We start from the raw sequence: 17463 nt of genomic DNA, 5'->3' as shown, positions 1-17463 counted from the left end.
AACCAAGATAGAACTCTTTTGCCTGAATGCCAAGTGTCACATCTGGAGGAAACCTGGCACCATCCCTACGGTGATGCATGGTGGTGGCAGCATCATGCTGTGGGGAGGTTTTTCAGCAGCATGGACTGAGACACTAGTCAGGATCGAGGCAAAGATYAACAGAGCAAAGTACAGAGAGATCCTTGATGAAAACCCGCTCCAGAGTGCTCAGGACCACAGACTGGGGCGAAGGTTCACCTTGCAACAGGACAACAACCCTAAGCACACAGCCAAGACAACACAGGATTGGCTTCGGAACAGTTCTCTTAATGTCCTTGAGTGGCCCAGCCAGAGCCCGGACCTGAACCCGATCGAACATCTCTTGAGAGACCTGAAATTGCTGTGTCGCAACGCTCTCCATCCAACCTGACCTTGAGAGGATCTGCAGAGAAGAATGAGAGAAACTCCCCAAATACAGCTGTGCCAAGATTGTAGCATCATACCCAAGAAGACTTGAGGCTGTAATCGCTGCCAAAGGTGCTTCTACAAAGTATTGAGGAAAGGGTCTGAATACGTTTTCATTTTTAACCTGTTTTTGCTTTGTCATTATGGGGTATTGTGTGTAGATTGATGAGGGACAACATTTTTTTTWATCCATTTTAGAATAAGGCTGTAAAGAAAAACAAATGTGGAAAAAGTCAAGGGGTCTAAATACTTTCCGAATGCACTGTAAGTCAAGTTCATTCTTGCGTTACAATAGTACACAGACACAGTAGCCTACATACATAAACAACTGATGAAGCTAATTAAAAGTCCAAGATCAAGCTACTGTATGCCTGAATGATTCAGTGTTGCTGCTGTTGTCATCAGCTGTGTTTGATACCCTGTACATCAATCTTCAGGACAACCTGGAGTTCCGCCTCCACCTTAGGTACGAGTTCCTGATGTTGGGGATCCAGCCCGTGATTGACAAGCTCAGAGGGCACGATAATGCCATTCTGGACAGGTGAGGCAGGGGACAAGATGACCACCGAGCCTCTTAGAAAGCTTCTTAGTCCCTCCAGTAAGGTTGTTAGATTCAAAGCTGGCATCCAGCTCGTAATTTACAGACAGAGATGGAATGACTCACTCAAGCTCATTGTCCCTTTCATGCCTGTGTTATATTTCCAGGCATTTGGACTTCTTTGAGATGGTGAGGAATGAGGATGACTTGGAACTTGCCAAGCGTTTTGACCTGGTGAGTGCCTGTTTTACCATCCCCATTGACATCAATACATTGTATAATTAAGCRCAGATTGTTTTATTGAACTGAAATCAAAAGTATTGTCAAACCGAGCACTGGTATTAATGTGCAACCTAGAACAGGTTCTCCTCTACGTTAGGCCCATGGAAAGTTCACGTGTCTTTATTGGAATGTTCTCCATCTATGAATGTCGAACTTGGGTCATCCGGTGCTTGTGTTGAAGATTGCTAATTGCATCCATGCCTCATTTCAGGCTTATTATTATGGATTGACTTGGTGTTTTAATGATTGTAGGWTTTCCTTTCATTCAACAGACCCACGTGGACACTAAGAGCGCTGGCCAGATGTTTGAGTTGATCAAGAAGAAGTTGAACCACACAGACGCCTATCCTTACCTGCTCTCTATCCTCCAGCACTGCCTCCAGATGCCCTGTGAGTASATCCATCACTATTAAATCTGCCTCACGGGCTGGTGAGGTATATTTTGTTCACGATTTCCATTTCACAAATACACTARGGCAGTTTACATGACATGTCAAACTGAGTTTTTCTATTTGTTTTTATTATGGATTCCCATTAGCTGCTGCTACTCTTCCTGGGGTCCAGCGAAATTAAGGCAGTTTATACAATCTTAAAACATTACAATACATTCACAGATTTCACAACACACTGTGTGCCCTCAGGCCCCTACTCCACCACTACCACATATCTACATTACTAAATCCATGTGTATGTATACTGCGTATGTTATCGTGTGTGTGTATGCATGTGTCTGTGCCAATGTTTGTGTTGCTGCACAGTCCCCACTGTTCCATAAGGTGTTCTTTAAATCTGTTTTTTAAAACTAATTGTACTGCTTGCGTCAGTTACTTGATGTGGAATAGAGTTCCATGTAGTCATGGCTCTATGTAGTACTGTGTGCCTCCCATAGTCTGTTCTGGACTTGGGGACTGTGAAGAGACCTCTTATGGCATGTCTTGTGGGGTATGCATGGGTGTCCGAGCTGTGTGCCAGTAGTTTAGACAGACACCACAGTGCATTCAACATGTCTCATAAATAGAAGTAGTGATGAAGTCAATCTCTCCTCCACTTTCAGCCAGGAGAGATTGACATGCATATTATTAATATTAGCTCTCTGTGTACATCCAAGGGCCAGCCGTGCTGCCCAGTTCTGAGCCAATTTGCAATTMTCCTCAGTCCTTTTTTGTGGCACCTGACCACACGACTGAACAGTAGTCAAGGTGTGACAAAACTAGGGCCTGCAGGACCTGCCTGGTTGATAGTGTTGTTAAGAAGGCAGAGCATCGTTTTATTATAGACATTCTTCTCCCCATCTTAGCTACTACTGCATCAATATGTTTTAACAATGACAGTTTACTATCTAGTGTTTCTCCAAGCAGTCATCTCAACTTTCTCAATTTCCACATGATTTATTACAAGATTTAGTTGAGGTTTAGGGTTTAGTTCGTGTTTTGTTCCAAATACAATGCTTTTAGTTTTAGAAATATTTAGGGCTAACTTATTCCTTGCCACCCACTCTGAAACTAACTGCAGCTCTTTGTTGAGTGTTGCAGTCATTTCAGTCACTGTAGTAGCTGACGTTTATAGTGTTGAGTCATCTGCATACATAGAAACTCTGTCTTTACTCAGTCAGTGGCATGTTGTTAGTAAACATTGAAAAAAGCAAGGGGCCTAAACAGCTACCCTGGGGAATTCCTGATTCTAACTGGATAATATTTGATAGGTTTCCATTAAAGAACACCCTCTGTGTTCTATTAGACAAGTAACTCTTCATCCACGTTATAGCAGGGGGTGTAAAGCCATACCACATACGTTTTTCCAGCAGCAGACTATGATCAATAATGTCAAAAGCTGCACTGAAGTCTAACAAGACTGCCCCCACAATAATTGTATCATCAATTTCTCTTTGCAGTGCACATACACACAATTACTATATCTGTCTCCAGGCTGGTCCATCACTATAACATCTGCCTCACAGGCTGTTTTTTCAATGCCTTGCAAAAAAGGGCACCGATTGGTAGATGTGTAAAATGTTTTTAAAAAAGCAGAAGCTGACTATATCCCTTTGAGGTTGGTGAAGTTATTATTGAGGCTTTGGGTGGTGTATCAATACACCCAGTAATCACAAAGATACAGGCGACCTTCCTAACTCATTTGCTGGAGAAGGACACTGCTCAGAGATTTCACCATCCATGAGTCAATGGTGATTTTAAAACAGTTACTGAGTTTTAATGGTTGTGATATGAGAAAACTGAGGATGGAAAAACAATATTTTAGTTACTCCACAATACTAARGTAATTGACAGAGTGAAAAGAAGGAAGCTTGTACAGAATAKAAATATTCCAAAAACATGTATCCTGTTTGCAACAAGGCACTTAAGTAATACTGCAAAAAAWTMGACAAAGAAATTKAGTTTTTGTCCTGAATACAAAGTGTTATGTTTGTGGCAAATCCAACACAACACATCACTGAGTACCACTCTTCATATTTTCAAGCATGGTGGTGGCTGGATCATGTAATGGGTATGCTTGTCATCGGCAAGGACTAGGGAGTTTTTTTATGATCAAAATAATCGCAATACAGCTATAAACACAGGCAAAATCCTAGAGGATAACCTGGTTCAGTCTGTTTTCTACCAGTAATTGGGATACAAATTCACCTTTCAGCAGMACAATAACATAAAACAACAGGCCAAATCTACACTGGACTTGCTTGCCAAGATGACATTGAATGTTCCTGAGTGACCTAGTTACTGTTTTAACTTAAATCAGTTTGAAAATCTATGGCAATACTTGAAAATATCTGTTTGGCAATGATCAACAATCAACTTGACAGCTTGAAGAAATGTTTTAAGAATATTGGACAAATAATGTACAATCAAGATGTGGAAAGCTCTTAGAGACCCAAAAAGACACAGCTGTAAAAAACAAAACATGTTTTTACTTATTATGCGGTATTGTGTGTAGATAGGTGAGAACAAAAATCAATTTAATCCATTTTGAGATCCGGTTGTAACACAACAAAATGTGGATTAAGTCAAGGATACCTTTGAAAACTTTCTGAAGGCACTGTAATAGGCCCAGACAGTACAGTGTTATTTTTGTATCAAGGATGATTATTCACTTTGGCGCCWGTCTTATGTTAGCACATAAGTTGCACAGATCGCTAGCTAGCTAGCTAAGCTAACTACCTTGCTGGATAGCTAGCCAGCTAACATTAAGTCAGGTGAGGCCAGAGGAGTATATCCTACGAAGCAGGTTTTAGGAGTTAGCGAGGTAACTTTGGTCATTCAAAAATGGTTAACCTTTTAGCAAGGTACATTTCTATGGCAAAGAATCCTTCAGAACTAACCTTCTCCTTGGCAGGTTAACTCATGGCTAACTCCACTTACCCGAATGAAATGATAGTTGAGGACCAATGAWATCAGATTCCATCCCTCTCGCAAAGATTGTGTCATCAGCCCCTTCATTTGAGGAAGATGACTGATTTGTTTTACACATTTAGCAATGGTTTAATTAAATAACATTTAATTTAGCAATTAGCATTTTAAACTTCACACAATGTAACACTTTTGTATGACTTAATACTAATTATAATATTGATAGGAGTGTGAAAAAATGTGCTTGTGCATTGATAAAATGTAAATGTAAATAAGCACACCAAAGACACCATTAACCATAAGTAATAAAATAAAGACTGCAGTTCTAAAAGCCTATTTCACATAGCCTGCTGATTTTGCAAGATAACTTTTATTTCATTTTGATTTCGGCACAAACGAAAATGTGGCACTGACTCGCCCATGGATTGGTATTTCAGCATTGTCTCAATGAAGAGTTAGGCTAGCCATGTGCGACATGCTCACGCAGTTACAAGCCTGCTAGATTTAGCGGCAGGCGGATGAACAATGTCCGCTGCCATAGTATGGATGAAGCCTTCGCTGGAATGTGAAGCTAACTGAAGCTGGTTAATTTTAGAAAACCCTTAGTAGATCTAGCTTGCTTCGTAGGATATCCCTCAGGGGTGCTTGGTTGGTGAAGTGTACTTTTAATTGTTTACTCGCCATCACCGTCATGCCTACTTTCTCTAACTTTGTGACCGAGGGCTGAATGATGTTCAATGAGCGACTCGTAGAGCGCCTTCTACAGGCAATCATTGAATTTTTTTGTTGTATTTGGCGCACTTTAAATGAGCGCAAATGAGCAGACATATTTGTTTATTCTACAGTGGCTTACAAAAGTATCCCCCTTGGCATTTTTCCTATTTTCTTACCTTACAACCTGGAATTAAAATATATTTTGGGGGTGGTTTTGTATCATTTGATTTACACAACATGCCTACCACTTTGAAGATGCAAAATATTTTTTTTTGTGGAAGAAACAAGAAATAAAACCTAAAAAACCTGAAAACTTGATAACTATTCACCCCCCTAAAGTCAATACTTTGTAGAGCCACCTTTTGCAGCAATTACAGCTTGGGGTATGTCTCTATAAGCTATAAGCTTGGKACATCTAGCCACTGGGATTTTTGCTCATTCTTCAAGGCAAAACTTCTCCAGCTTGTTCAAGTTGGATGGGTTCCGCTGGTGTACAGCAATCTTTAAGTCATACAACATATTCTCAATTGGATTGAGGTCTGGGCTTTGACTAGGCCATTCCAAGACATTTAAATGTTTCCCCTTAAACCACTCGAGTGTTGCTTTAGCAGTATGCTTKGGGTCATTGTCCTGCTGGAAGGTGAACCTCCATCCCAGTCTCAAATCTCTYGAAGACTGAAACAGGTTTCCTTCAAGAATTCCCCTGTATTTAGCACCATCCATCATTCCTTAAATTCTGACCATTTTCCCAGTCCCTGCCGATGAAAAACATCCCCACAGCATGACGCTGCCACCACCATGCTTCCCTGTGTGGATGGTGTTCTTGGGGTGATGAGAGGTGTTGGGTTTGCGCCAGACATAGCGTTTTCCTTTATGGCTAAAAAGCTAAATTTTAGTCTCATCTGACCAGAGTACCTTCTTCCATATGTTTGGGGAGTCTCCCACATGTCTTTTGGCGAACACCAAATGTGTTTGCTTATTTTTTTCTTTAAGCAYTGGCTTTTTTCTGGACACTCTTCTGTAAAGCCCAGCTCTGTGGAGTGTACGGCTTAAAGTGGTCCTATGGACAGATACTCCAATCTCCGCTGTGGAGCTTTGCAGTTCCTTCAGGGTTATCTTTGGTCTCTGTTGCCTCTGTAGTTACTGCCCTCCAGGCCTGGTCCGTGAGTTTTGGTGGGCGGCCCTCTTTTGTCAGGTTCGTTGTGGTGCCATATTCTTTTAAATTTTTTAAATAATGGATTTGATGGTGCTCCGTGGGATGTTCAAAGTTTTGGATATTTTTTTGGAACCCAACCCTGATCTTTTCTTCTCCACAACTTTGTCCCTGACCTGTTTGAAAAGCTCCTTGGTCTTCATGGTGCCACTTGTTTGGTGGTACCCCTTGCTTAGTGGTGTTGCAGACTCTGGGGCCTTTCAGAACAGGTGTATATATACTAAGATCATTTGACAGATCATGTGACACTTAGATTGCACACAGGTGGACTTTATTTAACAGCAATCACTCACCTCGGATTAGACATATATTTTTTTTCTTCAACAAGCAGGATGCACAGGACATTCTCCGAACACCCGACAAGGCCAAAATCCCAGTTATTTGCAAGAGGAAGAGACGCGGGTACAGAGGACACAGAGCAGGGTGCCTCGTAAGGATCCACAGAAGGCGAGTGGGAAAGCTGCCGTTACGTCAATATTACTCGCCAACGTGCAATCATTGGACAATAAATTAGACGAGGTACGATCACGAATATCCGACCAATGGGACATCAAAAACTGTAATATCTTATGTTTCACGGAATCGTGGCTGAATGATGACATGGATATTCAGATAGCGGGATATACGCTGCAGCGGCAGGATAGAACAGCACTCCGGTAAGAAGAGGGGAGGCGGTCTGTGCATGTTTGTAAACAACAGCTGGTGCACGAAATCTAAGGAAATCTCTAGATTTTGCTCGCCTGAAGTAGAGTATCTTGTGATAAAATGCAGACCACACTATTTGCCTAGAGAGTTTTCCGCTATATTTTTCGTGGCTGTTTATTTACCCCCACAGACGGATATTGGCATTAAGACCGTACTCAGTCAGCTGTATAAGGAAATAAGCAAACAGGAAACTGCCACCTAGAGGTGGCGCTCCTAGTGGCCGGAGACTTTAATRCAGGGAAATTTAAATCAGTTATACCTCTTTTCTATCAACATGTTAAATGTGCAACCAGAGGGGAAAAAATATAGATCACCTGTACTCCACACACAGAAACACGTACAAAGTTCTCACTTGCCCTCCATTTGGTAAATCCGACCACAATTCTATACTCCTGATTCCTGTTTACAAGCAAAAATGAAAGCAGGAAGCACCAGTGACTCGGTCTATAAAAAAAGTGGTCAGATGAAGCAAATGCTAAACTACAGGACTGTTTTGCTATCACAAACTGGAACATGTTCRGGGATTCTTCCGATGGCATTGAGGAGTATACCACATCAGTCACTGGCTTTATCAATAAGTGCATCGAGGATGTCGTCCCCACAGTGACTGTACGTACATACCCCAACCAGAGGCCATGGATTACAGGCAACATTTSCACTGAGCTAAAGGCTAGAGCTGCCTCTTTCGAGGTGCGGGACTCTAACATGGGAGCTTATAAMAAATCCTGCTATGCCCTCCGACGAACCATCAAACAGGCAAAGCGTCAATACAGGGCTAAGATTGAATCGTACTATACCGGCTCTGATGCTCATCTTATGTGGCAGGGCTTGCAAACTATTACAGACTACAAAGGGAAGCATATCCGCGAGCTGCCAAGTGACACGAGCCTACCAGACGAGCTAAATCACTTCTATGCTCGCTTCGAGSCAAGCAACACTGAGGCATGCATGAGAGCATTAGCTTTTCCGGATAACTGTGTGATCACGCTCTCCGTAGCCGGTGTGAGTAAGACCTTTAACAGYTCAAAATTCACAASGCTGCGGGGCCAGACGGATTACCAGGACGTGTGCTCCGGGCATGTCCTGACCAACTGGCAGGGGTCTTCACTGACATTTTCAACATGTCCCTGATTGAGTCTGTAATACCAACATGTTTCAAGCAGATCACCATAGTCCCTGTGCCCAAGAACACGGAGTCAACCTGCCTAAATGACTACATAAACATAAACACCATTATCCCAGAAATCCTAGATCCACTCCAATTTGCATACCGCCCAAACAGATCCACATATGATACAATCTCTATTGCGTACTGCCCTTTCCCACCTGGACAAAAGGAACACCTACGTGAGAATGCTATTCATTGACTACAGCTCAGCGTTCAACACCATAGTACCCTCAAAGCTCATCACTAAGCTAAGGAACCCTGGGGGACTTTAAAAACACCCTCCCTCTGCAATTGGATCCTGGACTTCCTGACGGGCCGCCCCCAGGTGGTGAGGGTAGGTAGCAACACATCTGCCACGCTGATCCTCAACACTGGAGCCCCCTCAGGGGTGTGTGCTCAGTCCCCTACTGTACTCCCTGTTCACCCATGACTGCATGCCAGGCACGACTCCAACACCATCATTAAGTTTGCAGACGACACAACCAGTGGTAGGCCTGATCACGACAACGACGAGACAGCATATAGGGAGGTCAGAGACCTGGCTGGTTGGTGCCAGAATAACAATCTATCCCTCAACGTAACCAAGACAAAGGAGATGATTGTGGACTACAGGAACAGGAGGGCCGAGCACGCCCCATTCTCATCAACGGGCTGTAGTTGGAGGCAGGTTGAAAGCTTCAAGTTCCTTGGTGTCCACATCTCCAACCAACTAGAATGGTCCAAACACACCAAGACAGCTGTGAAGATGGAACGACAAAGCCTATTCCCCATCAGGAAACTAAAAAGATTTGGCATGGGTCCTCAGATCCTCAAAAGGTTCTACAACTGCAACATCGAGCGCATCCTGACTGGTTGCATCACTGCCTGGTACAGCAGTTGCTCGGCTTCCGACCGCAAGGCACTTCAGAGGGTAGTGCGTACGGCCCAGTACATCACTGGGGCDAAGCTGCCTGCCATCCAGGACCTCTACACCAGGCGGTGTCAGAGGAAGGCCCTAAAAATTGTCAAAGTCCCTAACTATACATACTCCCTCAATTTGCCCGACCAACCAGTGCCTCCGCACATTGGCTAACCGGGCTATCTGCATTGTGTCCCGCCACCCGCCACCCACCACCCGCAAATCCCTCTTTTTCCTACTGCTACTCTCTGTTTATCATAAATGCATAGTCACTTTAACCATATCTACATGTACATACTACCTCAATCAGCCCGACTAACCGGTGCCTGTATATAGCCTCACTACTGTTATAGCCTCACTACTGTATATAGCCTTGCTATTGTTATTTTTCACTGTCTTTTTACTGTTGTTTTTATTTCTTTACTTACCTATTGTTCACACTATTGATTAGAGCCTGTAAGTAAGCATTTCACTGTAAGGTCTTCACCTGTTGTATTTGGCGCACTTGACAAATAKACTTTGATTTGATTGATTCATAGCAAAGGGGGTGAATACAGCACTTTTCCGTTTTTTTGTTATTTTTTTCATTTCACTTCACCAATTTGGACTATTTTGTTTATTACATGAAATCCAAATAAATCCATTTAAATTATAGGTTGTAATACAGCAAAATAGGAAAAACGCCAAGGGGGATGAATACTTTATACTATATGTATATAATATCTGAGCTTTATCTCTGGAATGAAGTCCAATACAAATTTTTCTGTGAAAGGCTAWTGTCGGACAATAATATCGGTCAACCGATTTATCGGTCGGCCTCTAAATGTTACATCAATCTCCCAGGCTGGTCACTATTACATCTGCCTCAAAGCCTGGTTCATCACTATTACATCTGRTTCACAGTGGTCAAGAATAAATCTCCAGAGGTGTGAAGACAGTGTACCTTAACTGATAAAAAGGATTGACTCTAGTCAACACTGCAAAGGCTGGTTGATAACGATAGCTGCCTCACAAGTTGGTCAATGTTTCTGCCACTACTCAAAACCGTGAATCCATGGAGCCAGTTATACCCCCTCTTACAAAACACACCAGTTGTTCTTGAAAAAAATCTTCACTTCTGTATTGATGAGAGTAGTGAGGCTACAATCTTAACATTGATCGTTGTCATTGAAGTCCTTCTGCTTGTCCTCCAAGGAGCTAACCGTTCTTCATCAGTGTGTGTGTGTGACCTTAGAAGTATGTGGTGTTTATTAACTCTCGTTTGCTGTTTTCCAGACAAACGCGGAGGGGGCAGTCTGCAGCATTGGCAGCTCCTAGACCGGATCCTGCAGCAGATAGTCCTACAAGATGAGAAGGGAGAGGACCCGGACATAGCGCCCCTAGACAACTTCAGTGTCAAAAATATCATTCGCATGTGAGTAACCTGGCCTCACACGATTTGTGACACACCGACAGATACAAACATAGATACACACTCTCACTCATACTCACGGACACAACCAAAAACACGCCCTGATGTTGGCACACACAATGTTGCTTATGATCATGTGTCTTCATGTTGTCAAGCAACTGTGTTGATAAAATGTTGATATATAGAGCTATTATGAGATATGTTCTTTGTTGCTAGAGCTGTATATAGAACCTGACTGAACCAATTAGGAAATTCAAGAGACACATGGAAGCATCCTTTTGGCATTACATCTTGTGCTGATCAAAGACTTCCTTGACATCGACAGCTGCTGTTATGACACAATGTTTCAAGCTTGGTGGGAACACACAAAAATACTGAAATAGCTCACTGTTTGCTTACCAGAGTTCAAAGAGAGTGAAGAGAAAGGGGTGGGGCATCTTTTGTTCATAAAACTAGACAGGGTTTTAACTGGAAATTCAACATGGGCTGCGGTACAATTCCCTACCTTTATTCTCAGTCTGCAGCCCTTCACTCCCCCTTATGGATTTAAACAYAATGGACTAATATAGGAAATTTGGCGAAGACACCCTCTAGCCTTAACATACACCAATCTAATGCTATCATATCCACAAGGGGGACTGAGCAAGTGCACCCTTCACGGACAATGTATAGAACATTGGACTGCAGCCATAAGCTGGACCTGAGTGAGGTTTCAGAGAAAGGTATTGGTTAGAATGGGGAGGTGGGGTGGCAGCAGGGGGTTGTGGGAATGCACGGTACCTGCCTCACTCAGTGAGGTGAATTGTCWTGAAAGCAGAAGCGAGATCAAAAGGAATTGCTGTAATCGTGTTAGCCGAACGACTCCARGATTCCCAGCCCAGTCGACCATGTTACATTGAAGCAGTTGTTTGGTGAGATAAAGAAGGGAAGAAAATAATAACTGTAACACTTTACRTAAAGCATCTCGGTATAACCTGTTATGAGCATGTACAGTATGAGCCTATATAATGTCTTATAACTGTTTTGGTTAATCATGTCACATGACCTGGATTTGAACTTTTATATAAAGCTTTTTCATCAAATTGTCCCCTTTTCTTTTTGTCAGATGTTTCAGTAKCATCCTCAGATAATTGCTTTAATTTTTGGTTTAATTCTCAATTCTGGAAAAGGTTCATATCCAGGTCATGTGACATGATTAACCAAAACACAGGGCCCTACTTATAACAATACTTATTATATGGTATATCMCTCTGTCACATCTGCTCCCGCTCCCCCTCTCTGGCGCTCAAGGTCTCCAGGCTGTTCATCATTACGCACACCATTATTACGCGCARCAGCGCTTCATTGGACTCACCTGGACTCCATCACGTCATTGATTGCCTCCCCTATATCTGTTACTTCCTCAGTTTCATTCCTGTGTCTGCATTGATGTTGTTTTGTTTCTCTTGTTCAGACGCTGTTCTTGTTAATTTCAAGTCTATTTATTATTTATTCCTCACCCTGTACTTGCTTCCCGTCTCCCAGCGTCTMTAGTTACTGTTACACTCTCTCTGCATACAATTCTCAACTGTTTCAAACTGGCTGTTACTTTGTCTGGATCATTATGAGACGATTGTAAGACATTGTAAAGGCATCATACTCATAAAAAGTCTTACAATATATTATAATTGCATTGTAAGGCATTATACCTGGATGCTTTAACCTTTCTGGRGCAGGCGTTCCGCTAGCGACCCACCTCGACAACATCCGGTGAAATTGCAGAGCGCCAAATTCAAATTACAGAAATATAAATATTTAACATTCATGAAAATACAAGTGTCATACATCAAAATAAAGCTTAACTTCTTGTTAATCCAGCCACTGTGTCAGATTTCAAAAAGGCTTTACGGTGAAAGCACACCATGCGATTATCTGAGTACAGCCCCCCGCATGCAAAAGCATGAAAAACATTTTTCAACCAGGCAGGTGCGCCACGAAAGTCAGAAATAGCAATATAATAAATGCCTTACCTTTGAAGATCTTCTTCCGTTGGCACTCCAAAAGGTCCCAGCTAGATCACAAATGGTCCTTTTGTTCGATAAAATCCTTCTTTATATCCCCAAAAACTCAGTTTAGCTGGCGCGCTTCATTCAATAATCTACCGGTTTCCCTCCTTCAAAATGCATACAAAATGAATCCCAAGCGTTACCAATAAACTTCTCCAAACAAGTCAAACAACGTTTATAATCAAACCTCAGGTATCCTAATACGTAAATAAATGATCAAATTTAAGATGGAGAATCGTTATTGTCTTTACCGGAGATGAACAACAAAGAACGCGCTCTCATCCACGCGCATGAAAACACTACAGCCAAAATGGGAGCCACTTAGAAAAACTACAAATTATTTTTTCCAAAAACAAGCCTGAAACTCTTTCTAAAGACTGTTGACATCTAGTGGAAGCACTAGGAACTGCAATCTGGGAGGATTTCACCTCATAATAAACATGACAGCCATTGGAAACAGTGGTAGGCTGAAATGTATTTTATTTTATGGTTTGTCCTCTGGGTTTCGCCTGCCATTTCAGTTCTTTTATACTCACAGACATTATTCTAACAGTTTCAGAAACCATAGAGGGTTTTCTATCAGAATCTACCAATTATATGCATATCCTAGCTTGTGGGCCTGAGTAACAGGCAGTTTACTTTGGGCACGCTTTTCATCCGMACGTCAAAATARTGCCCCCTAGCKCAAAGAGGTAAAGTGTTACCAGAGTGATCATTTGAGCTGAAAAACATTTTTAGATATGTCATCAAGGAGAATATTTACATTGGTTCTGGMAGAGATTCCCTTTCGAATGGTTGTAGACATGTTTCTTTTTGAGGTTGGGGAATTGTAAAACATAGGTATCTGAAACCACAGCTTTGCGCTGTAATAATGTACACAGTGTTAAAAGACAGAATTCAGGACTCCTTCCTTGTGTWTRAAATCAAACTTTATTTGTCACATGCGCCGATTACAACAGTACAGTTCAAGCAGAGTTTAGAAAATATTTACCAAARAAARMAAAGTAAAAAATGTATTAAAAGTAACACWATAAAATAACAATAACGAGGCTATATACAGGGGGTACCGGTACCGAGTCAGTGTGCGGGGTTACAGGTTAGTTGAGGTAATTTGTACATGTAGGTTGAAATATCCAATTCTGTCTCTTCCCCCTCTCCATCTCTGTCTCCCTTCTTCATCTTTCCCTCTCTCTCCCTCTCTTCCTCCCATGTCTCCTCATAGTCATACTGTACACCCTCCCCCCCCCCCCCCCCCATCTCTCTGTCATTTTTAAAACAAGCTAAGAGCAATGATTAATGTGTTTAGTCTTCTCTATGAAAGCACCACAAAGCATCGGGAGGAAACCTTGGCCAACGCTAGCCACTCAATTGACTTCATTGACCATTGTTTGTATAATCGGTACACTTAGGCGTGATTCTTTCCAGTAGCAAACTGGGCAAGTTTGGACACAAGTCCACCAATTGTGCCTCCATTAAACAGTTTAAATATTTAAGTATGTTGACATTAATGACAGGCTTGTTTTGTTTCCATATAAACCCTCTTAGAGTAAATTGTGCTTGGAAAAGAGTATAAGTTGAGAGGAAGAGAGTAGAAAACTAAGTTATAGTCAACTGTCGAAAGAGTACAGTACGGTTAAGCGTCGGAGCCGTTGGAACCATTGTTTTTGATGGCAACTAAGGGTTTGTCTCGTGCGCAGACGCTCAGGAGTAGACGGTCTGAAAACAAATAAAGACAAAGTCGTTAATCATTTGTAGTCGCTGTGAGGACGGCTCTGACCGCTCGCCTGCACTGACAGAAATGAACACTCCGCAAAACAGTGTTTTTTAACTAACACATCTAGTGCGGTGTGTTGAGTTCTAGCAAATAACTGTCATTCGTTGATAGGTTTGAGCTGTTTAATGTACTTGGTTCTGAGATAGGTCTGTGCTTTCACAGTGTAACAAAGTTGTATATATTTACAAAAGTGCACTAGTGATCTCAATTTGGTTAACGCCTAAGTCACCTTGTCATCCTCATCTTTTGTTGGCGCCCTTGTAGGTATGAATCTGTGCCAACTTATTTGGCCATTTCCTAGTCATCAATAGACGGTCAAAACAATGTGTCCGTGTTCTCTGTCTGGATCTTCATTCTCGTTCTCTCGCTCTCTAGCTCTCTTGCTGTCTCGCTCTCTAGCTCTCTTGCTGTCTCGCTCTCTCTCATCCAGCCATGGGTACCACCGTTGCACCAGGTGTCTCTTTCTCCATCATCTAGTCCTTCATGGCACTTCCATTGATCATCTTTAGAATTTCTTAGTCTCTCTCATAGCTTCCATATCCAATCTCACACTTTCACCCACTATCAAACATGCTGTACCACTATACCTATTGTAACATATTGATATCAGGACCCTTTTCACAAAGAGTCTCGGAGTAGGAGTGCTGATGTAGGATCAGTTTTGCCTTCTAGTTTGCCATAAAGAAGTTGATATGGACAGGGGAAACCTAATCCTAGATCAGCACTCCTACTCTAAGGTGCTTTATAAATACAGGCCTTAAACTCGAACCCGTTATAATGTATAGCAWTGAAAAACTTAATTTGGGAACAACATCTATAAATATGAAAATAACAATACAGCTTTATAGCCTCGATTGCGTATTAATGACGACGTGCTATGCGAAGTTGGATCAATTACATTTCAACCCAGTCAGCAAAGCCAATGAATCGAAATTGCACTCATTACCAATTGTTCGCAAGATGGTGCCGACAGAGATGGTCGCCTCGCTTCAAGTTCTTAGGAKACWATGCAGTAATTKGTTTTTTTATGTATTACTTATTACATTGTTAGCCCAGAAAATCTTAAGTGTTATTACATATAGCCGGGAAGAACTATTGGATATAAGACTGACATCAACTTACCAACATTACAACCAGGAATACGACTTTCCCGAAGTGGATCCTTTGTTCGGACCTCCACCCTGGACATGGGATCTTATCCCAGAGACCYAKCCAAAACAACGTRGTCACCGCAGGAGAGGCAGATGGAGCGGCCTCCTGGTCAGACTTAGAAGGCGAGCACACCACCCACAGCTTCCGAGCATATTAGTCGCCAATGTCCAGTCTCTAGACAACAAGGTGGACGAAATTAGGGCATGAGTTGCCTTCCAGAGAGACATCAGAGATTGTAACATTCTCTGTTTCACAGAAACATGGCTCACTTGGGATATGTTGTCAGAGTTGGTACAGCCACCGGGTTTCTTCATGCGTCGCACCGACAGAAACAAACATCTCTCTGGTAAGAAGAAGGGCGGGGYTGTATGCCTCATGATTGACGACTCATGGTGTAGCAACAACAACATACAGGAACTCAAGTCCTTTTGTTCACCTGACCTAGAATTCATTACAATCAAATGCTGACCGCATTATCTACCAAGATAATTATCTTTGATTATAGTCACAGCCGTGTATATCCCCTCCCCCTCAAGCAGATACCTCGATGGCCCTGAAAGAACTTCACTGGACTCTATGTAAACTGTAAACCATATATCCTGAGGCTGCATTTATTGTAGCAGGAGATTTTAACAAAGCTAATCTGAGAACAAGGCTACATTATAGTACCCGCTCGAGCAAAACACTGGACAACTGCTACTCTAACTTCCGCGATGCATACAAGGTCCCTCCCCCTGCCTCCCTTCGGCAAATCCGACCACGACTCCATCTTGCTCGTACCGTCCTATAGGCAGAAACTCAAACAGGATGTACTCGTGACTAGAACCATTCATCGCTGGTCGGACCAATCGGAATCCACGCTTCAAGATTGTTTTGATCACGTGGACTGGAAAATGTTCCGGGAAGCCTCAGACAATAACATTGATTTATATGCTGACTCAGTGAGTGAGTTTATTAGGAAGTGCATTGGAGATGTTCTACCCACGGTGACTATTAAAACCTACCCCAACCATACGGCCYAATATAAACGGTGTAGTTATTCCCCCCGGCAAGGCAATCAAACAAGCGAAATGTCGGTATAGGGACAAAATGGAGTCGCAATTCAATGGCCCAGACACAAGGGGTATGTGGCAGGGCCTACAGGCAATTACGGGCTACAAAAACAAAACCAGCCTCGTCACGGACACCGACGTCTTGCTTCCAGACAAGCTAAACACCTTCTTTGCCCGTTTTGAGGATAATACAGTGCCACCGACGCTAACAAGGACTGCGGGCCCCGTCTCTCCTTCTCCATGGCCAACGTGAGTAAGACATTTAAACGTGTTAACCCTCGCAAGGCTGCTGGCCCAGATGGCATCCCTAGCCGCATCCTCAGAGCATGCACAGACCAGCTGGCTGGTGTGTTTATGGACATATTCAAACACTCCCTATCCCAGTCTGCTGTCGCCACATGCTTCAAGATGGCCACCATTGTTCCTGTACCAAAGAAGGCAAAGATAACTGAACTAAATGACTATCGCCCCGTAGCACTGACTTCTGTCATCATGAAGTGCTTTGAGACTAGTCAAGGATCATATCACCTCCACCTTACCTGCCACTCTAGAACCACTTCAGTTTGCATACCACCCCAACAGGTCCACAGACGATGCAATCGCCATCACACTGCACACTGCCCTATCCCATCTGGAAAAGAGGAATACCTATGTAAGAATGCTGTTCATTGACTACAGCTCAGCATTCAACACCATAGTACCCTCCAA

General features: G+C 42.6%; 1 protein-coding gene across 2 annotated transcripts in view; it reads left to right on the top strand.

Moving 5' to 3' along the window:
- Positions 1–17463, top strand: part of daam2 (dishevelled associated activator of morphogenesis 2) — a 245644-nt gene that overhangs the window by 180291 nt on the left and 47890 nt on the right. For both annotated transcript variants that reach the window (XM_023995098.2, XM_023995099.2), the window contains exons 8-11: positions 882–985; positions 1150–1216; positions 1537–1654; positions 10597–10735. In XM_023995098.2, the coding sequence (XP_023850866.1) occupies positions 882–985; positions 1150–1216; positions 1537–1654; positions 10597–10735 (428 nt within the window). The remainder of the gene's footprint in view (positions 1–881; positions 986–1149; positions 1217–1536; positions 1655–10596; positions 10736–17463) is intronic.

Source organism: Salvelinus sp. IW2-2015, linkage group LG10, assembly GCF_002910315.2.
Source record: "Salvelinus sp. IW2-2015 linkage group LG10, ASM291031v2, whole genome shotgun sequence".
NCBI classification, from domain to species: Eukaryota; Metazoa; Chordata; class Actinopteri; order Salmoniformes; family Salmonidae; genus Salvelinus; species Salvelinus sp. IW2-2015.
Note: the sequence above shows the minus strand (reverse complement) of the source record. Positions and strands in the feature narration are given on the sequence as shown.